The sequence below is a fragment of the Arvicanthis niloticus genome, chromosome 28 (genome assembly GCF_011762505.2).
Source record: "Arvicanthis niloticus isolate mArvNil1 chromosome 28, mArvNil1.pat.X, whole genome shotgun sequence".
In the NCBI taxonomy this organism is placed as follows: Eukaryota; Metazoa; Chordata; class Mammalia; order Rodentia; family Muridae; genus Arvicanthis; species Arvicanthis niloticus.
The window spans coordinates 4,920,444-4,944,120 of NC_133436.1; the positions used below are offsets into that span (position 1 = coordinate 4,920,444).

Here is a 23,677-nt window from a genome sequence, read left to right on the forward strand (position 1 = left end):
TGATTGGCATGCCCTCCTGTGATTGGCATGCCCACCTGTGATTGGCATGCCCATCTGTGCCCTGAGCCATGCCTTGCTTGCTTTTGAGAAGATCAGAAAGGAATCAATTCTAGATGAAGGAACCATTCAGACAGTTTCTAAGGCTGAGCTGTCAAGTCCAGCAGAGTTTCTTTTCTCTTATAAGGGCCTCAGATCCCTAAGACACTTTATGAAGCTCAGAATAAAGTTTGACAATTAAAAGTGACAATATGAGCCCAAAAGATGGCTCCGCCAATAAAGGTGCATGCATACCACCATAGTGACCTGATTCCATCCCTGAGACCCAGGAAGTTGTTTCCTGACCTCTATGCACATTCGTGTGGCATATAGACCCTACCCTCAGTGTGCCCATTCACCTGTGATCCGCAATAATTAAATAAGTAAACAAATGTTTCTTTAAAATTAAGTAAAAATAGAAATATTGGCAAGCAGCAAGTAAAGAGAACACGTATCACATGACATCTTGCATGGGGCTCTCAGTCATGGGCATGAAGGGATAGATTCAGAGGCATCCTGGGTACCCTCTCTCTCTAGTAGCTGAATACTCACTGGCACCCAGGGTTCAGGACGGACCATATAAGATGTGCAGTTAATTCCTAGTGCCTTTCATGCTGGGCTTCCTACTGTGCATTGGAAAAATGGCCTTCAGATCTCTGGGAGGATTATTTTATCATTTATTACTGAGATTTTGAGACACAATGTTCTCTTTGCTTTTCAATGAAATCATTGTGTCTTATTTGCAAAAGTTTGGCGACACTGTTGGTTATTTGAACAGAGCGCTCCTGGCTGCGTTCCAAGTTCTACGCGGCCTTGAACACTAAGACAGTTCGCTACCTCTAAATGCTTGGGTTTCTACGGGCATTTGGCAGCGCTTAAAGGAAAAGCTTTGAAACGTGGTTCTTTGTGGTTGTACATCAGGATTGTATTGGAGTGTTGCTAACAGTTAACATGGTTATCCCAAGAACTAAGTAATCATTACTCTACAACCTCAGCAGTACTTACTAACACCTGTACTCTTGGGACTCAGTTCTCACAGCAATTTTGCAAAAAATTTTTGTCATGGGGGAATTATAATTTTGACTGATACAAAGGAAGGTTTCTGCTTAGAACCTATTTCTGCCAAGATATATATATATATATATATATATATATATATATATATATATATATATTGAAGGAAGCTTCCTGGTAACTCAGAGTTACATACAGCTCTGAAAGGACCTGTAGGCTTAAGAGATCCTGGGTAAGTGCCAGGAAGATAAACCCCACATTGACTACACTGGGCAGTGGATGAATTATCTTATTGGAACACAGACGTCTATGGAAATAACATTAGCTGATAACCAGTAGTTAAATGCTGTGACTTTGAGTTGGTAATAATAGCTACCAGCTTATGAAAGTTTGGCTCTGTGCTATACATTCCAAAAGTTAAAATCAAGGTAAAGAGAAAGGATGGAGATATATATATATATATATATATATATATATATATATATATATCTTGTCTGTTTAAATAGGTCAGTTTGACATTTAATGAACCTTGTTTTTCACGTGTTAGTAAAGTTAGGTTGTTAGCATTTTAAAAGAGAAAAAGTGTCTCCCACCTTCTGGAGAATATATAAAACGACAGGAATTTTATTTAAAAAAACATAAACCTGTAGGTCTACCAAAAAGTTTATCAAATACTAATCATGTTGGCTATTAGCCAGATAAAAGTTATATGTTTTCAAAGAAAATCATTATTTCCACATTTCTTGGGCTCTCTCTCTTGAACCATATATGTATTTAAGAACATGCAATACAAATTTAGGCAATACGATGTCGGTTACTATCTGCTGTATGTGTGAACTTTTAGGTATAAAACACTAAAATCAATCTAGAATTTACATGGGTGCAAAGTAGCAGTCTGTGGGAGCATGTGTGTGTATGTGGGGGGGGGTGGGAAATCAATGTTTAGCCTGTGTCTATATGGGCACTCCACAAGGGTGCTGGTGTGGTCCTCATAATCTCCTGTGTCTGGGGTGCTCACCTCTAACTGCTGTCTTTTAGTTTATTTTTTTAGTTTTCAACTCTAGCAAGTTGTGCTGACAGTTCACCTGAGGTGAGGAGAGTTATTTTAACCAAGATCGTTGAGACAGCTCTTATACCCCATTGCCTTTGGCAGGACCCCTAACAGCCACAGCCGCAGTCCGATTGAGCTACAATCTGCTGCTATTCCAACAGTAACTACCTGGTGGTAACGCTGAGTTACCACCTTAACACTCCTGGAGGCTCAGTAATGTGTTTTATTCACAAGAAGTTTGAAGTGACAAGGTCCAGCAACCCAGTCTTCTCCGCACCCTGGTGTGATTGGCAGTGGCAGAGAAACACAAAGAGCCAAGGGAAACAGGACACCCGAGAGACCTGGATCTGTACATCTGTGTTCCAAATATAAGTGGCCAAGTGCCTGGAAGACTTAAATGAACAGCCGAGGATGCCAGTGTTAAGGGAGGTAGGGGGACAAACAAAATGTAATTGCATTTTTATTCCTCTTCCCAGCGTTCCTTTTTGTTCGTTACACTTTGTGACTTTGTTATTTGTCCAGGCTACGGACTCATTTTCAGCAAGCAACGGGAGAAAAATGATGAAAAATAGGAAGAAGGTCGACTCTGGAAAAGGGTTACAGAGAGAGTTTGCCTCTTGATCTAACAAAGACACAGAACAAATGTTTAATGAGATTCACCCGCCTCCTGCGGCTTCAAGGTGGCTTATATCCATCTAGAAGTAAATTTTTGAGTGCCTAGAAAATCGTTTCAATGCCTCAAAAACCTACAACGGATAAACCTTAAGCGGCCAGAGGAAACTTTTGCCTTGTAAAGAATGAACGATTGATTAACTCTTCAAGGAGAAATCCTTTTGCCCAACCATCTTTGCAGGAGCATCCTGTTCTCGGGAACTCGGGAACTCTCTCTCAGCCAAGAGAGCAAGGGTCCTGTCTGTGCAGCTGCAGAAGACGCAAGCCCTAGGCTGCAGATGGAGATGCGGTGGCGCTACTCCTGTCTATTTTTTTTCTTCATTGGGGTCAGGGGTTGGGGCATGGAAAGGCACTCTTGGCCCCCAAGGTAAGGATCACAGAACTGATTCTTGTTCCGCAAATGCAGGGATCCCATGGTAAGGTGGACTGGCGGGGCTCCGCTGTCAGGCTACACTCTGAGACTGTCCGTCTAAGAATTGCCAAAATGCAGGGAACTTTAAAGAGGATGCCCGAAGCCCCATGTTCCTGGAATGCCACCTGGTCAATTTGGTGCAACTGTGACTGTTCCTTTTCTACTCTTAGGGGTTTGGAATCAGGAGACGGGAGTAGGGAAAAGAGTGCATTGCAGAAGAATGTGGAATTCCCTGCAGACCAAAATCATGAAAAACATCTGAATAAAAAAGAAAACTGTCATGAGAAGAGACATCCCTGGCATCCCTGCAGGTCTCATGCCCAGAGTCCCAGCCCTGGATCAGCCAAGCCACTACACTGCAGTGAAAGCTTGGGTGCCTAGTTGTGGCTCTCGCTCTTTAGGACCCAATTGTTCTACCAAAAGGCAACTAAGACACTGCCCGACACTCAGACAATCAACCCGGGTGTGCAGAGATGGTCCCTGAGGGGAGTCAGCGGGATAGCTAACACGTGCACCCTGCACCTTCACTCCTTGGCTAGTGAGCTTCTCCCAACTCCTGAAGAAGTTCCGGTTAGCAGTGCCCATTGCGCGAGTTTTTGTTGTTGTTGTTTTGTTTTTTAACAGCAGTGGTCTGAACTGGCTGCTGAAGGACTAGGGGGCCCAAGTAAGCCACTGGTGACAGACGATCTCTGGGTTTTAAAGTGATAAACGCTTTACATTTCGTGTTCGAACCCTAGTTTGCTCCTTCTATTTTCCAGCTCCACCAGGACAAAGTGCGCTGATGTACATAAAGTTCGCTTTAAAGTTGGTATTGGCAAGGCAGTCCCGGAATGAACGCGTTTTGAGACATTCGAATGGGAACACTGCCTTGATTTTAAACTTGCTAAATGTCCGAATTTGAATCCCCCCTCCAGGAGATCTGGCCAAAAGCCTGCTCTGTTGATACTGCTGGGCTGGAGAGAGGATTCCCTGGTTCAGGTCACCCGCCCACAGGCGGATGTGGTTCGCACACAGCTGGAACAGGCTAGGCTGTGGGTTTAGCATCTGGAACGCCAGATCCAGATGTGCCACCTCCAGGGATACTAGCCAGCCAGGGGCATACTCTACGCGCAGAGTGCCAGGGTGCTGGGACCTGACGTGGCGGGGCTGAGTCCCAGTGGACGCGCAACGTGGGCGCGGGCGGTGGCGGTTTGGGGAGCGCCTGCTCCGCCAGTGGGCGTCTTCTGCCGCCGCCGCCGCCTCCACGGGCAGCGGCACTGCGGCGCTTTTCTCCGCTGCTCTGGAGCAGCCGCCGCGGCTCAGGCACCGGAGCGCGCACACACCACGCCACGCCCGCAGGCAGCGTCCGGCAACCCCTCGCCCGGCCGGGAAGGACGCGGAGCGTGCGTACCAGCCCGCACCCGGGCCCGGCGATCGGGACTTGTTCCCCCGCCCGGGGTCCTCCTGAATCCCAAAGGGAACACGATGTGATCCCCCGGCCGGAGGGGCACCCGAGACCCGAGAGGCGGACCGGACCAGAGCCTGGGCCGCGTCGTGGGGAGGGCCGGTGCTGCGGGGGCGGAGCCCGCCGAGGCCGGGCCGCCGCGCCCTCCCGCCTGCCCCCCTTGCAGGCTGGGGAGGAGGGCCATGGCGAGCCCGGAGGAGCGGCTCGCTCTCCGCCCCCAGGCCCCACTGCGGGAAGCTGGGGACGATCCCGACCGTGGCCAAGTCCGTCTGGAACCCCGGCGCGGCGCGGCCAGCGGGCGGAGTGCAGTGGGCCTGAGCCTGGCCCGGGAGCTGCTTGGCTGCGGCCGGGAGGAGCTAGCGGCGCCCCCGCCCCTGTCCCGGTCCCTGTCTCCTGCAGGCCACGCCAGCCCCGCTGGGGGCCCAGGCGCCCTCTCAGCTCTCAGCGCCGGAGGCTGCGGCTGGGTGGCGGCCCGTGCTCCCTGGGCGCTCGCCTTCTCCTCCCCTGTCCCCTCCTCCTCCTTTTCATCTTCCTGGTACTTCTGGCCGCCGCCCCCCCTGCCCCCTCCCCCTCTTGTCCCCTCCTCATCTGCCTTCCACCTCCCCGCGCGTCTCCCGAGAAGGGAGGGCGCAGTGGCGGCTGGAGGAGGAGGAGGAGGCGGCGGCGATGCTGGCGGCGGAGGAGGAGGACAAGAGGCAGCTCCCTTGAGCGTCCCCCCAGGCAGTAGTCACCGCAGTGGCGGTGGCAACAGTGGTGGCAGCGGCGGGCGGCGGCGGCGGCGGCTCTTCCTCTCGCCTGCGATCCAAGGCTTGCTGTTCCCAGCCCGCGCAGGGCCCCGGCCACCTCCGCCGCCGCGGCTCCCCCTACACCCGGGCGCACACCGCGCGGACTCCTCTGGTTTTCCGGGCACCGGCGGGGGCTGCCCTGGCCTCGGCCCCGGCTCTGCTACCGGTGGCAGAACTCTGTGGCGGCCCCGAGGCGCCGCCCTCCCCCTTGCCACCGCTTGGCCGCTGCTCTTCGGCTCCGACATGGAAGATGGACCCTCTAACAATGCGAGTTGCTTCCGAAGGCTGACCGAGTGTTTCCTCAGCCCCAGTAAGTGACCCAGCCCCACGTTCCCCGTGGCCGGGGCGGTTTTCTCGCTTGGTGGGGACAAATCAGGGGTTCAGATCATGGGGTGGGGAAGGAGCTGCTGTGGTGGTGGGTAGACTGCAAGGTGTGTGTGTACCGGAGCGATAATGGCCAGTGGGTCCCAGGAAGCTGGTGGCACCTCAGGGGCGTTCGGGACCGCCCATCAGCGTAGGGACACCGGGCTTTCCCAAGCCCCGCGTGCGCGCAGAGGAAGCGTGACCCGGAGGGTGTCAGAGCCGGACATTTAGAAACTAACCTGCTTCCCTAGAGCTGTCCCTGGCTACACTGCCCCAGCTCATGTTTTAGACCATCAAGTTTGTCACGGATTAGTCCACATTTCTCTCCAGCCTGTGACCACTTGGCTGGAGAATATATGCTTCCTTCCACTGCGGGACTGGGGGATCTAAACCGCTGGATTCCTGATGCAGCCCTGGGGACAGGCAAGGCTCAGGAAGCCCAGGATTCCAAATGTGAAAGGAGGGCTGTGCCCGGAGCCTTGCAGTGACAGTGTTCTGGCGCGTGGACTAGTGGTATGGAGCTGAGTGCACCCATCCTCATGAAGAGAATGCAGACCCCGTCATAACCCACCTCACGCAGATTCTGGGGAGCTGGTGCTTGGGTGGGTAAAAAAAAAAAAGCCGAGGAACAATGGGGTGTTAGCATAGAAGAAAAAGGCACCTCTGGCTCTTTCGGACCACGGGACGACTGTAGCATGACCTTTCTGACCTGCCCCTCCCGGGTGCAGGGTTGCAAGCCTTCTGGGGCAGGGGCAACAGAGGGCGTGTCATAGGGGGAGGGGGACAAGATTGAGCAAAGAAGTCAAAAGCAGCTTCACTGGAAGGAAGGAGGGAGGCAGGCAGACGGTGTTCGGAAAGAAGCTCCAGACGCGCAGAGGAGGGAGTCGCTGCTGTTGTGGATGGAGGGCGAGCAGGGTGAGGATCGGAACACTGGGGCGGGAAGGGACCAGGAGGGACCTGGTGGGAGAGTCTGTGCTCTGAGAGAGCACATCCGTGAGAAATTGTGAGACTTGGGCATCTGCTCCACCCTGAGCGTGGATTTGGTGCCACAGTCCACCGCGTGCGCACCGAGCCTTTGTCTGCTTTCTCGCTGGAAAGCCGCGCTTTTGCCTTGCTTTCTCCAGGCAGAAGCTGCCAGGTTGTAAATGAGCTTTCTTGCTACTGCTCCCAAGTACCACTCACTCCTTAACGGAGTGGACCTCCGCTCCGGGACATAGGGTGCGGGGGTTCAGACCCTCCCTCCTCAGGGCCGGTCTAGGTGTGTACCCAGGAGCCTTTTAGGGTATAGTCACCAAGTGGGTGACCGTGTTCCCTTCTGGTTGGGTTGACTCCCCGCAATACTGCTTCCTGGCCCTGGGCCAGTCCACAGTAGCCACATGACCCAGTGGCCACTCACACACCTGCAGGCAATATTCAGCAAATCTCTGCTTAGACTTGCTTGTTGACTCAATTGCCTTGAAGGGTGTGGACTCCGTGCTCCCAGCTGGCCTCCAACCCGGAGGCTTCCCCCAGGTGTGTGCTTCCCCATCCCAGTATTTGCGATCAATGGGTACTGCATATCAATCATCTTGGTACAAGCTTGTACTCTTGCCCTTAGATTGTGGTCAGCAGAGAGAGACCATACTTTCCAAAAGAGACTCCATGGATTGGCCCTGAGTTGACGTTGACGGTGATGGGAGAAGGTGTGGCCCATAGACTCTTGGGTTGTTGGAATAACTGTAAGGCCTATGACTTGGCTTGCTCCGGGTCTTCTGCCTGATGGACATTTCATTTTTTCCCCTTTACTAAATAAATATCTTTTCTCTTTTGGCAACTGGTGCACAGATGTATGTGCTTGGGCACACGCACAGGCTTGTAGGCCACTAGACTTGACAGTGCCAAAGGTCGCATGAGTGAGGGATATTTGGCTGGAACCCCCCCCCTTTTTTTTTTCAGAGTTTATATTTGCATGAATCTATAGGTGCTGTCTTTTAAGTGGGGCTGGTATTGAGGTAGAAATTATGGTTCTGAACAGAGACGAGCAGTTCCAGAGAGGTACCTGAGTTATCTTGGGTTAGCCTATCCTGGGGAGAGGGTTATCTTTCAGAGATCTACTCTGTACATGATTCCAGCTGGGAGAAGCTATCCTTGCTAAGGCATGCTCGCTCCTGTCCCTAAGAACAAGGCTCCTATAGCTTTGTTTGAGATACAATGAGGGTAGTAAGTACTAGGGTACTTGTAGACAGTCTGTTCTCACACACCCCTGACTTAAAAGTAGAGGAAGAGATTGGTACCCGAGAGAAGGCTGCTCCATGTTCCCTTTCTACCCCATCACACATACTTTTAGGGGTTCTAATTTTGTCTGGGGCCAAAGAACAGGCCACCTGGATCTCAAACACTGAAGGATCTGAAACTGAAACTTAGCAGTTTTCTTTTCTTTTCTTTTCTTTTCTTTTCTTTTCTTTCTTTCTTTCTTTCTTTTTTTTTTTTTTTTTAAAGCCTTTTGGAAGGAACTTGTGTATTCTCCAAGGACATGAAAATACACAAAGGTATTCCGATGTGTCCCTGTGGGGTTGGTATCTGAGCAGCTTTCTTTTACTTTGATTTCCTTGTCAGCCAAACAAATTGTCATGTGCAGGCTGCTGAGGCCAGCTGCTATTTAGACAAGTGCACACTACAGTTCCCTTGTGAGGAAGGGAACCCTGTGTAGAAGGACAACAGCCTCATCCCGTTTCTGTTTTGTTCTGCAGCTTACCTGGTCATGCACTCAGCAGACACTTGCCTGTGACCACTGCCCAGCACCAGATCCAGTCCTAGCTGGTCCCTCTCACTTAAGCATGTGGAAGCCACAGATCTGTTGTGGGTTAGTAGGCCAAGGTGAGATGGAGCCTCCCAGGCAGAAGTTGGCTCAGCGTTAATGCTCATTGCTGCAAGTGGTCCGTGGTCTTCCCAGGTGATGTTGTTCCTCTGAATCAGGCCACTCCTGAGTTCACATCATTTCCTGCCCTCTGTCCGATCGCTACATCTCTGCTTTTCCTTTCTACTGCTGGAAGAGTTGCTGATTAAATAGGAAAATCTTGCCCAGGGAAAGACAACAATTGTTGTCCTGGAGCATCCTCTGGGTTCGTTTTTCACGGGGGGTGGGGGGTGGGGGTGAGGGAGTCACACTGACAGGCCAATGGGACTTGCAGCTAGTTTCCTGTGACAAACAGCTGTCTGTGCTACCTAGTCGGCATTGTGATACACTGTGACATGGCTGGAGGAGGGCTCACCTGGGAACAGCCGGAGACACACCTGTAAAAAAAATACAGCTCTAGAGAGTCCCAAGCCACAAATACCTCCCCCACCTCCCACCCCCCACCCCCTGTGTCTCTCTGTGTGCTGTATTTTTCTGAGTTAAGTATGGTGAAGAACAGAAAGAGTTCCGTGCATAAAAATAAAGTGTGTGTTTGTGTGTATGTTCCTGTGGGGAGGCACAGGAATGGGGTGGGTAGGGTGGGTGAGGTAGTGGGTTGGTGATACTGAGAAAGCAAAAGAAATTAAGACCAGAGAGGTTTGCGAGTGCAGAGTGTACATGCCTTCCTACTACAAGTTACTGTATGTTTCTCAAACATTCCAGTGAGTGTACTTTTGTAGGACTTGCGAGTCTGTCTGTCACTCGCCGCTCTTAAACTGTTACCCGGGGTGTGAGGACTGCGTGGCGGATGCCAAGATACACTGAGATAAATATGGTCCCTCTGAGAGCCAATGTACTCAGTACTCCAAACGGGCACCAGGCTTCGAAGTCAGGGCATTGTCATTGGCTCTGTGAAGCTGATGCCGCAAGGGAAAACCCAGACTCAAGGCCCAGCACTGCTTGCATCCAGCACGGGTCTGTGTTCAGTCAAGACCCCACTCACACCTTGTTGGAGAGGACCCACATGATCTACAACACAACTGTGTGGCGAGTATAGAGATGACACTTCACTCTCCAAAGACCTGGCATATAGACCTGGGTGTCCCCAAAGGTGACCCGAATAGCATGCTGTGAATTCCTGCCAGGCTGGGTGTGGGTAGTATCATCAGCTATCCACGGAGGGTGAGCTGGTTCTTGGCTAGGTCAGAAGTCCAAAGGGCAAAGCTATTTAAACTGGGTGGTGTTATTATGCTATTTAGATTATTAATAGGCAAACCCACGGAATCCTACTTTTAATTTGAAACAAACCTATGCAGACAGAGGAATCGCCTAAAAGTTTAAATGAAAAAGAACTAGAAAATCGGATGACAGGCCTTCTAGCTCAAATTGATACATTGCTCTTGGAGGGATTTTTTTTTTCTCTCACACAAAACATTTTGCGTCCTAAAACAAAGAAGAGCATGTTGAGTATCGGACAGGTCAACTTCGTGTGGGGAACTGTATGCCAAGCAGCCCAACTGCTACCCTGCTTATTTTAAACATAGTCTGTGCTATGCAGGAGGTCCTTTCTCCAAGTCTGAAGGGGAACTCTAAGGGGCAGGAAACCTATAGCTGTGGAAAAGGGCAGAACAGGCACCCAGAATTCCCCTGGCCAGTATATCTGCTACTGCCCTGCCTTCACCCCTGCTGTCTGGCTTGCATTTTAGAAGGCAGGCTGGAGAGGACTGTGGGCAGGGCCTTGTCTTTTGTTCTGGTGCTAAGGAGTAGACAGAGGTAGACTCATGAAGAAGGAATACGATCGGCTTGGGTAGGAAAAAGGCGCCAATAAAGCAGAGCCATGTATGAGGAAGAGGTATGATATCCATATACAACCTGTTCGCATGTGGCCTTGGACCCAGAGCTGACACTAAGCTCCAGTGGCCCAGCATTCAAATGTCTTCCACAGAATCAGTTCTTATGGGGTTACAGTTCCAGGAGAGGGTGAGGTTTGCTCCTCACAGCAGAGCTATGAGGAGACTTAGAAGGAGGTCAGACCAGAACCCAGCTTAGAAGACCCTGTTGGTGTTTCATGGGATGCTGGGCTCAAGTCTCAAGGAAGCAGGGAAGAGAGTTTACCTGGCAGAAGCCCAAGGAAAACCTACTGGGCAAAAAAAGGTACCTCTAAAACTCATAGACAGGAGCTTGACCAGCTAAGGGGAAAGGAGTACAAGCCTATGCTAAAGCCTCTTTATAAGGGACAGTCTTCTGTGTTCAGAGATGGGTGTGGAGGAAAACCGGAAGACCTTCCATGGTGATAGTGGGAAAGAGGCTATGTCTCTGTGGCATTGGAGACAAAGCTGGAAATGGCACTGAGACCTTGTGCATGACAACACTGTGGGAGGTGGGGAATAGAGGGATAGGTAACGTGATGGTTGTGTAGACATTGGATACCATGGTTTTTGGTTTGGAAGGCTGGGGGTGTGGTTGGGAGTCAGGAATGTGAACCTTTGTAGGTTGTAGTAATCTTGGCTTGGGCGGCACCTGCTCTCTACTGCCCTCTAGTGGTGTAGAAAGAGCAGCTACCCGAAGGGAACCAAGCAAAACACACCAAAAAGCCAGGCGGAGACTTCATACAGAGGGCTTGGAAGGATTGGAGAGATGGCTCAACCATTAAAGGCTAGGCTCACAACCAAAAATATAAGAGTTCGGTTCCTAGAGGGCTGTGAAGATCAGTCTGTAAGGACCTGAGTGGCGTAGCATGAGCAGCCATGGTGTGGAAAGCAGTCAAGAGAAGAGCTGCCAGGCAGACGGGCCCTGAGTTGGAGGTGCAGAGTGAAGGCTGCACAGCTGGAGCTGGGAGCTGCAGCCCAGATGTCTGGTATGTGATGAAGCCTATAGTTTGGTCAGAACAGGGCTGTATACCAGGGGAGAGTTATGAGCCACGGAGTTCTTTGATTTATGTCCTGGAGGCCCGTCTGAGTGTAATTTGGGAACTGAATCTTGGAGCTTTGGGGGAAGGGAATGTACAGAGATACCGAATCAGGGGCACGGTAATGCACATGAGGTGTAATCGAGGGCTCACGTGTTTGGTGGCATCAAGTGCACTGAATCCCTGTTGCTACGGGGAAGAGCTAGAGAATGCACTCCCGGGCTTCTGGTTACTGGGAAGGGGGCCCAGAGGAAGAAGTGTGCAGGCACAGGCAGGTTTGGCAGGAGTGTGGCAGAGATGCTGAAAGTGTAGCAGATGTTAAAAAAAACATCACTTAGATAAAGTTTTACCATCCCAAAGGCTGGAGAGGAAAGAATGAGGCATAGCATTTGATGAAGTCAGTCTGTGGATACTTTGTGTGAATCTGGAAGTTCAAAAAAAAAAAAAAAAAAAGAAAAAGAAAAAAGAAAAAGAAAAAAACGAATGGTTTTAGTTGCAGAAGGGTGTCATGGCTCCACTCTGCACTCACTCCGAAGACTGAGGTGTGGGAGGAGACGATGAGCCCAGAGAATGCTGGCCTAAAGCAGGTTAAAAATGAAGATCGTGATCCCCTAGCATTGGGGCAGCAGCTGAAGGGAGGATGGAGAGAATTCCCGAGTGAGTGGTGGGACCGAGGGCAGAGGATGGATTTGATGGGGGCAGGGAAGAATGGAAGAATGCATCAGGCAGGGGTGAGCTGAGCACCCACAGGTAACAAGGGACAGACACACCATGGCACTCAAAGAGGAGCCTCTGGGATCAAGTCAAATCCAATGGCCAGCATGTCACTTGCAGACCTGTGGAATGAGGGGACCCCATGGCTATGGCTGATGGTGGCCTTGATCCCAGAGATGCTTGAGATTGTTCGCCTGTTGAAGACAACAGCTCTGTAGGGAAGAAAGGCTGAGATGAGATGTGGGGACGTGGGAAAGCTGAGACCCAAAGGGCAGTGGTTTTTGAAGAGGGGGGCATGGAGACCATGTTGTTGTTACTAACTCACATTGGGAACAGTAGGAAGGTAAGAGATGTTTTATCAGAGTAAAATTTCCATTACTCTAGTTGTCCAACATTTTGGTCCTTTGGAGGAAGCTAGACAGGAGACCAAGGTCTGAGAAAGCTTTCAGGGAACAGGGGAAAGAGAAGGAAGTCAGCGGCAGCCATGAAGAGAAAGGCAGGGGTGTGGAAGGTCTCCTGGGTGCTTGGGAGAGGCGCTTAGTAACCCGCAATTAGATGGGTGTGGGGGAGTGACCTGCAACATTTGGAAGGAGAGCTTTGAGAGAAAAGCAGTAGTGTACGAAGCAGACAGACAGCTACTGGGGGCCAGAAGTGTGACAGGATCGGAGGAGCAGGCCTGGGCAAACGATTCTATTCAAGATCACACAGAGGCAGGAAAGCTGCATTTGCGCTGCTGCTCATAAACACCCTCATGAGAAGCGACCCTCGGGGTGACAGCTGAGTGTTGTCTTAGAAGAGGAAGAATTTGAGAGGTGCAGAGGCGACCAAGAGGAAGATTCTAGAAAGAACAATGGATCTGAGCAGGGTCCAGAGGTGGATATAGGAAGCTAGCCAGGATTGAGGAAGCACGGCAGCAGGGCCGCGTGGAGGGAGCGGGACACAGCAGAGTGGGAGATTGAGGACAGTGGACATTGTGTCATTGCACCATCTCTTCCAGGGGACCTTCTCTGTGCTGACAGCTGCCTCTCTAGGTCTCTTGTCCTTCTCAGGTCTGTCTAGGTCCTCCTGTGCTTCTGTGTGTCCTGGAGCAGATCGTCCCCTTTTGGATCTGGATTTCATTGGTCTTTGTCTATCTCTAGGGTAGGGCAAATGCTTCGCTCATATACTCTTTATCCATCCTCCCGTGACTCCTCTAAGCAGTCTATTGAAGGGACAAGGGAGGGTGTTTAACTGGAAGAAATCTTAGCCAAATAGCCCTTTATCAGAGCTAATTTTCCTAAAAGGGAAGAAACAATGAAATCTTGCGGCTCCAGAGCTTTGCTCCATGACTTGAAACTTCGTTTCTATTCATTATTTTTTTTTTCATGTAATCCAAATACACTCTTTGGCACCAGCGCCCAGGCTTTTGCGTCACTGTGAACACAATACTTTACACACAGTGAGGTCAACGGGGAGCAGGCAGCCCGAGTCTAAAGGAAGGAGGGAGCCCCTGCGGTCCACATTTGGGTAGCCTCTGCTTGCTTCCCTGGGCAGTGGTGAGAGCCTTTGTTACTTTGTTACTTCGATGGAAACATTTCCTGCATCGTCAAGACAAAGTGTTGCATGGAAAAGTGCTGAAATATTGCCACGTGTGTGTTTGGAGATGATGAGTTATTGATCAAACACAAGCAGATTTGGGACATTTTTGAGTTGGCAAGTTTTGTGAGAGGGAAACATTCTGCACGAAGAGCACCAATGGGAAAGAAAGGAGGTGACTGACAGGAAGTAGTGCAGCCCAAGGCAGAGCAGTGCAGTGTGTATGACGTAATGCATTGGTGTATTGTTTTTTGGTTTCTTTTTTTTTTCCTTTTTTTTTTTTTTTTTTTTTTTGAGTGGGAGCCACGGCCATTTAGCCTCAGCTGGCTTTGAACTCAAGCAAGACCATGTCTTCCTCAGCCTCTACAGGGATGGTATTGCAGATGGCACCACCACACTGGCATCTGTGCTTCTGGTCATGATCTGGCTGTTTTCTAAACAAGGCCAAGTGCTGTCCTGGAGACCCATCACTGCGGTTCCCAGACGTGGTAATGGTGTCTTTATGTGCTATTCTAAGGGTCCTGTAAACTTTCAGATTTTTTGTATGACACAGCTTCAGAATTTTGCTCATGAAAACATTCTTGTCTAGCTAGTCACTTTCTTCTAGCATAATACTCCTGTTACTTGTGATTAACTGTATCATCTAATATTTAAGGCTGATTAAAGAAATGGTTATAAAGCCTTAGTGATTAGAACAACATGCTGTTGGACCCGGAGCGAGGCAGGAATGCAGGGTATTATGTATACCCCACTTTATGTGGTAGGGGAAAGAGTAGATGGCTGAAGAGATAATCTGGGGACAAGAGAAGATTTGCTCAGAAGAAAATGGGATCATCCCACACACTGTATGCTAGGATTAAATTCTAAATGGTGAATATACTTAATATTGAAAGGAAGAAACCATAAAACGAATAGATAGATAGATAGATAGATAGATAGATAGATAGATAGATAGATAGATAGATAGATGGCATCAAGAGGAAATTATTTCTGGCTTTAGATTAGGGGAGGCATTTTAAATTCCAACAGTAATCAAAGGAAGGGCTGACTGAATAAGGACGCAAGACAAATCCCTTTTGTATGGCTCTGGACAGGGACCCACCCCAAGGGAATAGCCAAATGATTTTCCACTTTCTACTACCATCCAAGCAAGAGCCAACTGCCTGTCCTCTAGCACAAGGTGCTATCTGGAGTAGTTAAGGAACACCCAGGGATGTGAGCAGAGAGTGTGGAAAAAAGAGAAGAGATGAACCACTCCTTAAAGATGAGCACACATCCCGAGACAGTGTTCCGCTTCATCGTGAGGATGCCCGCACTTTAAGCCAACGCCATTTTCATCGGCCCTCGCTGCATGGGTTAATACACTTTATGGCACACAGGTGGTGGTTATGCTGGGAGGCAAACCCTCTCACAACTTCCTGCGGGAAGTATTAATCGGCAGAGCCTTTGAAGAGGGCAATTTGTCAGTATTGATCAGTATTAAAAATGTATGTATCCAGTAAACCAATAAATTGTTCACCTGGGACTTTATCATCCAGATGCTGCCATCGGAGCGACTTCTACACACAGTGTAGGCGGGGCTCTGAGTGTCCTCTTGGAGGGTCCTGTTAAGTAGCTTTTGTAACAGTAAAATTGAATACACTGCTACACTAAACAAAGCCACCAGCAGCAACAAAACATCAGCAAAGGAGGATGCCACATCCGGACAGGTGCACTCTCAGATCCACTCGAGTTAGAAAGAACAAAAGAAACTTATTTGCTTCTAATTTCACAAGGAAATTTAGTTGGCTTTAGTGGGCAGTGTGGGGTGACAAAAGGGAGGAGTGAGCTTTGCATAGATGGGGACTGAGTCGGAGGGAGACTTCAACCTGAACGTGACCTGGCTTCTATTGGTCAGTACCCATTCAGAGATCATATGTGAGACTGTACCGAAACCAGAGTGATTAACTCTGAGTGGTTGGTGGCTGCTGAGGCGGTTTTTTTGTTGACCTCAGGTTTTTGATCTCAGCGCCTGAAGTTTCCTCAGTTGCTTTCTGTCTTCTTGAAATGTCAAGCCGGGAATATTTAAAAGAGAAAAAAAAAAAAAAAGAAAAAAAAAAGAAACAAAACAACACCCATGTCACCACCCTCCCGGTTCGACATCAGCTCCTTTTCTGTGCCGCACAGCAATGTGAAAGCCAGAGCAGCTACTTCTGCCTCAGTATCTTTCTTTCTGATGGATAGAGCCCTTGGTTTTGGATTTAAGGTGTGAAGTATTGCTTAAATGTTTGGAGGGCTGCCCAGTAAGGCTAAGCTGGTAGAAATCACTGTGTTTGGCAAGGAATGGAGAGTCTTCGTTGTCTGATTGCAGGCTTTGCATGGCTGCGCTTCTAGAGTGGGTGAAACATAGACACGTTGGTTCTAGCTCACAAGGATCCAGAATGGGGTCCTATTCATTGTCAGGCATTGTGCTGTGTGACAGCTATTTGCACAGGGAAGGGGCAGAGGGCACTTGTGCCTACCACTCTCCCCAGCCTGCACTGAGTTGAGTGGCAGCTGCTGCTGAGCTCTCCCCAGGGGCTAGCCATCTAGAAGAGAGCCTGAGAGAGCTTCCAGGCTGAGATGGACATGGCCAGCCCCTGCTTTGCGGCTTGACTTATCCACATCCTGCTGCCTAACCTCTTCCCTGCTCTTATCTCAGGCTTCAGGTTAGAGTCGTTTCTCTGAGTGAGTGAGATTCTTTCCCTCCCCAACTCAGGCCCCTGGTTCGGATGACCACCCTTCTCATTTTTCCGGTGTCTTGCTTGTAATGTTGACATTTTTCTTTGTCTTATCACTTAATATTATTTCCTTCTCGTCCACCCGCTGGTTTTATTTTAGCCGCCGCCACTTCCTTCCTAGTTACTGGCTTTTGTGAGAAATCTTTTTTTTTTTTTTTGAATGTCAACCTTCCTCGACCCCTGCAAACCTCTCTCCTATGGGTAATGTACTCCTCCCCAGGGCTTGCACAGGTAGTCCTGACCTGGGGCCGGAACTGTGTGTCTCCAGACGTGTTTTCTCCCTGTGGAGTGTTTCTGAAACTTCCACTCACAGCTTTCTATTCCTGGCCATATGAAACCTGGCTCTTTCTCTCCATAGGCATCGTGGCTTTCAGGAGCTCTCACAGACCCCTGGCAATGCCGTTGTTCTAGAAGTTGCTCTCCATGAGTAACATTAGGACCCTGTCTTAATTTGCCTCTAACAGATCTGACTATCTTTGCCGGAGATTTTTGGCACCTTCCATGTTTTGTAACTAGTCCATTCTATTTGCCAAAAGATGGCCATTAGGACATTTTATTTTTTTTCTAATTTAGTTTTGAATTTTCCATTTATGTTTGTGTGTGTGTGTGTATATATGTGTGTGTATGTATGTATGTATGTATGTATATGTATATTTTAGATTTATCATTCCTAATTTTTTGAGACTCAAAAACTGTTCAGACCTTTGTATCTGGACTCTCATCTGGCAGAATTAGAATGTATCATTACTTCCCTTCCTCCCTCTCCTTCCTTGTTGATGGACAGGCTTGGTCTTGGTTGGACCTTCTGCTCTAGGGCTGACAACCTTTCTCTAAGAACATATAGAAGGCGAGGTGTTGACAAGTTGCCCATGTCTGTGCATTGTGCCACCGTCAAGCAGGAACTGAAGGGCAGAGCTGGGATGGCAGTCTGTGTGGGCTGCTTGCTTTGTTTGATCACGTTGGGAAGACAAGGGAGGTGACATGTGTCCAGAGGAAGGGCAGAGCAGCTGTTGTCATACCCTGAGTCCCTTCCCTAAATGGTGGCATGGCAGTCTTGGTGACATCCAAGTGGGGGAGCCCGGTCAGGAAGAGAAGAGCGTGGATGCCCGAGGTCTCTGCTCTGCCTGGAAGGTGCATCTGCGGTGGCAGGAAGCAGGGCTTCTGGAAACGCTGACAGCAGGAAAGGCTGGACTTGTCCAGCAACTCCACTTTCTTGGCAAGAAATGAAAGGAAAATGTGTTCAAAATAAAAGGGAAGAATTTTTAGAAAGAGAAAGAACAGCAACAAGAAAAAGCAATTGTCACTAGAATTCTTCCATTTAGGGCAAGCTATTTGGAGAGGTTGGGGTAGGCATTTCCCCATGTAAGGAGTCTCTGCACCTCCAGTAGGCTCCTTCTCTGCCCTGTCCCAGCTCTGAAAGCCTCAAGTTGGCTTTGCCCCAACCCAGGACAGTCTGTGAGGCCTCCTGCTGTGTGTTCAGTGGAAGCCCAGGGGAGTGTGTGGTGGAGGAGCGTGGGGCGGGGCAGCCTTGGCGCAGGGCCCATCTACATGGTTCCATATCTCCCAGGTAGTATGCAGTGGGCAGGACCCCTTGTTCTTAACTTATATGTATGCATCCTCTTACAACTGGCTATTTTCTGGACTACTTGGGTTTGTCCATCTGTCGTAATGAGATGAGTGGTCTTAGTCCTATCTGCGTGCCAAGTTATAACTTGAAGAACAATAAGGATGTGTCTTGAGGACAAATTTTGAACAAGTTGCGGTTTGCAGTCCCCTAAGAACAATTCTGTATCTCGTTTGCATGTATTAGAAGGAATTCATTCTGTCGATAAATTGCATTAACTTAAGACTGTGGATGATTCAGGATTGCACTTTCATGTTTTACAGTAGTTTGGAATCTTTTCATTCTTCAGCTCTTCTTAAGAAACCACTGGTTGCTTCTGCCTCAAAAAATTGTGTATTGATATGCACCATTGCAGCTGTGGCCAGCTTCTTCCTGTGCTCGGTTCAGGGGCTCAAGACAGTAACTGTGTCCTGTCCTGCGAATCTGCCTTCCTCTGTTCTGGAAGCTGAGGCTGTCTCTCTGGATGAATGAGTGCCCCCAGAGGCAGCTTTCCCAGTGGGTCCTGGATGCCGGAATTGTAGGGAGTACTACCTCAGGACACATCTGTGTCAGAGGAGAATTTGCCTCCAGAATTCGGCTCCTTACTTTCTCAGAGCTCCATCTGTCACTACGCATCTGTTTTCTTTGGTGCCTTCTCTTCCAAAGAGAAGATTTGCAGCCTTGTTTTTTGTTTATTTGTTTGTTTTCTTGTTTTTTTAAACAGGGGCCCACTGTGTAGTTCTGCCTGTTCTGGAACTCACAATGTAGATCAGGCTGACTTCAAACTCTAACAGAGATCCTCTTGCCTCCATCTCCTAAATTCCAGGGCTAAAGAGATGTGACCACCATGCCCTGCACAACTTGTTTTAAAGTGAAACTACTTTTGAAATTCTGCATGGAGCATAGGACTGTCCTATTTGTAATATTTTGCTTTGACTTTCATACTGAGTGTGAATGCTTTTGAGAGAGAGAGAGAGAAAGACAGAGAGAGAGAGAGAGAGAGAGAGAGAGAGAGAGAGAGAGAGAGTAGCAAGGCTTTTCCAGAAATCCCTTAGGGCATGGCTTTTGCCTGACTTCATGCAAGTGCCCCATTGATGTCATTGCTGATGTCATCGCTGACGTCATTGTGGGGTTGGGGCCAGAGTTTCACTGAGGCCTCTGCTTTTCCTCCCATCCTGGGCTGTGTGTAATTGTCCATGCTCTGTGCCAGTCTGGCCCATTTTCCTTCGAAGGCCTGTCATGGTCCTATTTTGGGACGTGACCTGCTGTGGAGCTTGCTGGGTGCTTTGGCCTCTCTTTATCTCTGCTTCCTCTCTTCCTTATGTAAAGACACTTTCTGCTGTCCCCCCAGTGGGAGAAGCCAGGAGGCTATCTGCAGGCAAGCTCAGAAGTTGGGCTGGTGACGTCAGCAACTAGCTGCAGTAAGCAAACCTTTCGGAACTCTTAGCTAGCTGGTGCGTAGCTCTAGTTCTGGTGGTGTCTGAATTACCCAAGTTTCAGTAAGAAAAAAATGCTCAAAGTTCGAGCCTTAATTAAGGTCGAGCCTTCTCGTTACAGAGGTGATCCTTGGGCAGGATGGAGGGAAAGATAATTGCAGCATCGGGCTGGGAAGAGCAGCTGCTGATGGTCTCTGTGTCAGAGATAAGGGTTCCAGGTGCATACAGGAGGCAGCACCTGGCTTTGACTCCCAAATACTCTTGCTGGAGGCTCAGTGATGCTCCTGGCTTAGCCAGGGATCCCGGGCAGAGAGCAGAGACCAGGGGATGTAGCTGAGGCACAGTGCAGACAGCTAAAGGTGAATCTGGCATAACAGAGACAGGGTACCACTGCTGAGCCTGACTGTAGAAGTGGGCTGAGACTATAGCAGGCTCAGGAGTTTCTGTCTAGTTCTGAAGAAGGCAGCCTCCTCCTTTGGAACTTCAGGAAGCCACTGGTCTTCTGTGCTGCCGACTCCTAGTACCACCACACAGTCACCCTCTCAGACATGGGCTCGGCAGCCAGCTGGTGTGACTGACCTCTTGGTCTGTTGCCACTCTGATGCCACTCAAGTGAGGTCGGGCACAGCACTCAGTTCCCATTTAAGTCACCTTCTCTTAGAAGAAGAGGGGCATTTTTAGAAAATGTGAATTTTTACCTAAATCTGTGTCACTGACTTTCATGTTTCTAAAAGTTATGTCCAATATCCCTTTACAAGGACAATCAGATAAGTATATAAAAATGTGCCTGTTCCGAACCATATGACCTGTGTGGAATTTAGCAGAATTTAGAATACCTGCGTTTGGGAGGTAGAGGCAGGATGGTTGTCAGTTCAAGGCTAGCCTGGTCTACATAGTGAGTTGCAGCCCAGCCCAGAGCTGTGAGACACTATGTCAAAAATAAACAGAAAGCAAAACAAATAAACAACAACTATGTCAAAAATAAACAGAAAGCAAAACAAATAAACAACAAAGCAAAAGCAAAAGTGAAAATAACAAAAGAGTACTTTAAATGCTCCAGGTGTGTTGTGGCACTGGCCAGGGGACAGGACACTGCTTTATCCTCTTTTAGAAGCGAAAGTTCCTATTTACAGAGGTTGCTGATATACTCCCAGAGGTGGCTGACATACTCAGAATGGTGGACTTATCATGAAGTCTGTGTGATATCCTTATTCTTTTGATCTTATATAGTTACTCTTAGCCCTTCTGAAGATTCTAGAAGTGAAGCACCATTGGTTACTTGGACTTTTCGGCAAAGTTTCTTCAGGCTCAACTGAGTGCGTGATGCCTGTACCACATCTGCCCCTGTCATGGCATGCCATCATTCAGTGACAAGGGAATGTGTGAGGAGCCTGGGAAAAGCAGTTTAGTCTCACTACGGGAGCCCAGGGAGGATCTGAGGTAGGAGGTCACTCAGGTCCAGGCTCCCTAGGATCTCAGGACATGGAAAGTCTCAGAGGCTGTGCAAGGACCACAGCTGAGAGGCCCATTCCCGCCAGTCTTCATGACCATTTTCTTCTTTACTTGTCCCTTGTCCCAGTGTCCCTCTCACAACAGCTTACAGGTTCTGCTTTTACTTTAAGTTCTGTTCCTAATTGACAGATGAAAACCGCGTCTTGTTTATAGGATGTTACGTGTTGATGTACGTATGCATTAGGGACACGCACATGGAGCTAGAAAATGTCTCTGCCAGCTTACCTCCATGCCAGTTGTTTTATTTGTGGTGACGGCATTGAAAATCTACTCTTACTAGTTTTGAAATGTACACTACTAACAGCTGTCGTGAGAGAGACATTCCTCTCACCTCACAGAAGCCTGGAACACGGGATCGTATTTCCTTCTTCTGGTTGTCCCAGGAGCCTGCTTTCCCACCCTCTGCCTTCATAGTTCTGACTTTCCTTGATTTCAAGATAAGTGGCTCATTTCCCTTATCTCCTCTCCATTTCACAACTGACCTTCTCTTAGTCCCAGGGGGGAGCGTTTTCAATCCAGAATGTTACCATTTGGTTCTTTTCTCTAGAGTGTTAAAACTCCCAGAGCATGGAGCAATAGGAAGACCTCAAGAGCTTCTGAGCTCGAGGGGAGAAGCAGGAAGAAGACCAGGGGCAGCAAAGCAGGGAGAGAATTCTGACAATGTGGGGTACTTTATTAAACCAACCAAACTCATGGCAAGTCCCAGGTCTTCCTTTCTATCTTCCTATCCATGCACCTGTCTGTCTGTCTGTTCGTCCACCCTTATCTCCATGAGTCAACTCATCTATCTTAGAATTATGATCTAGAAGTGAGACACTGTCATGGGGCATGCAAGTTGGAATGCATTTAAATTGTGAAATTTATGAAATTATGCTTTCCATTCTGATTCCGCTGTTTGACTTAACATCGAAGACTGGCTTTCCAAGAAGGAGTGTGTGCAGCAGAGGGACTCCATAAATGGAACAAACTGCTCGTCAGCTCCATATTTGCTGTGAAACCATGTGGGAACATACCTCACTCCTAACCATTCAAGCTTGTGATACAAGTTTCATATGTCAACTGAAAAATGTGCGATGGCGTACTGATGATGGGGTTGGGAGCAGCATGCTGCAGTGGAGTCTGCGCACAAGAGGAGCACGCTCTCCCACTCTGGAGTGGCTGAATGCCCCAGGCCTGGAAAGAGCTGCCGAGCAGCTATAAAGATCAAGTTCTTTAACATTTGATTGTTGTCTTAGTTAGGGTTTTACTGCTGTGAACAGACACCGTGACCAAGGCAACTCTTATAAGGACAACATTTAATTGGAGCTGGCTTACAGTTTCAGAGGTTCAGTCCATTATCATCAAGGCAGGAGCATGGCAGCATCCAGGCAGGCATGGTGCAGGAGGAGCTAAGAGTTCTACATCTTTATCTGAAGGCTGCTAGGAAAAAACCGACTTCCAGGTAGCTAGGATGAGGGCCTTAAAGCCCACACCCACAGTGACATACCTACTCCAACAAGGCTGTACCTCCTAATAGTGCCAGCCCCTGGGTCAAGTATATACAAACCATTACAGTTGTTGAGCCTGTAGGGTACTGGAGGTCTGAGGTTGTCTCTGCAGTGAATGTGTTGTCTTGGCACTGAGTGGTCTTTAAGCTTTGACCCATCTCAGCACCTGAGGAGCACCGTCCCTCCAGCATGTCTGTCAGCAGGCCTTCTTGATCAGCACTTGCATGCTTATGTGGCTGCTGCTCCTGTAGAATACCCTCTATGTGCCCACATGGTGGAGAGCAGCTAGTACCCATAACCTCAGTAAGCCTGAGGTCTGATTGATGGAACATAAGAGCCAGGAGGCCGGAGTAGCCTGGGGCACATGAGAAAGGACATGGGAGAGGGACAGGCTGCATTTGTAGTCTGGCATGGGGTTGTGGTAGAGGAAGTTTCTGGGTGACAGTTAATGCCGACAGGAACACCCTTGTGTTCTAGGTGAGGTAGATGGTTCGTGGGGTATCCTGGTAGAACCTGCCTTCCATGAGGTCACATTGAGCTTCTTGTTCCACAGACCAAGCAGGTGAACACACAGGGTCTGGTTGTGGCCAGCCCATTTGGACCACAGAGAAGCACAGCTGTGCCATTGTGAGGCTGGGGTTCCAAGGCAGGCCGGGAGGGCTCCTTAATCTTATGACAGTACAAAGTGGGTGGATTCTTGAGCTGGATCGTGTTGAGAGAAGGACCCTGTGGTCTCAGCTGAAGCATAGCAGATAGATTGTCTCCAGACCCTCAGCAGGGTGCCTTCTAGCCTCCTGTGGCCATGTTCACCTCCTCCAGACACAAGAGTTGCTGCCGGGCCCATGGCCCTGCCTTCCAAGGGGATGAAGTCATTATCTGCTTCTTAAAATTTAGTCCAGAAATAAACCTTTCAAAAGTGTGGTACTGTCCTCCACTTCTTAGATGCACTATTACAAAACCTTCATTTTCCATTTTGACTTCATGGCTTTTAGTCGCTGGCCTTTTTCACCACACAGTTTAGCTTTTTGAGG

The 23,677-nt window shown here is 49.0% G+C and overlaps 1 protein-coding gene across 1 annotated transcript in view; it reads left to right on the forward strand.

Moving 5' to 3' along the window:
• The first annotated feature begins 4,701 nt into the window (after positions 1-4,701).
• The window catches only part of Pde10a (phosphodiesterase 10A), a 171,042-nt gene continuing 152,066 nt past the window's right edge, over positions 4,702-23,677 (forward strand). Inside the window, 1 exon segment of the mRNA XM_076926631.1 lies at positions 4,702-5,724. Within this exon segment, the coding sequence (XP_076782746.1) occupies positions 4,812-5,724 (913 nt within the window). The 5' untranslated portion in view covers positions 4,702-4,811.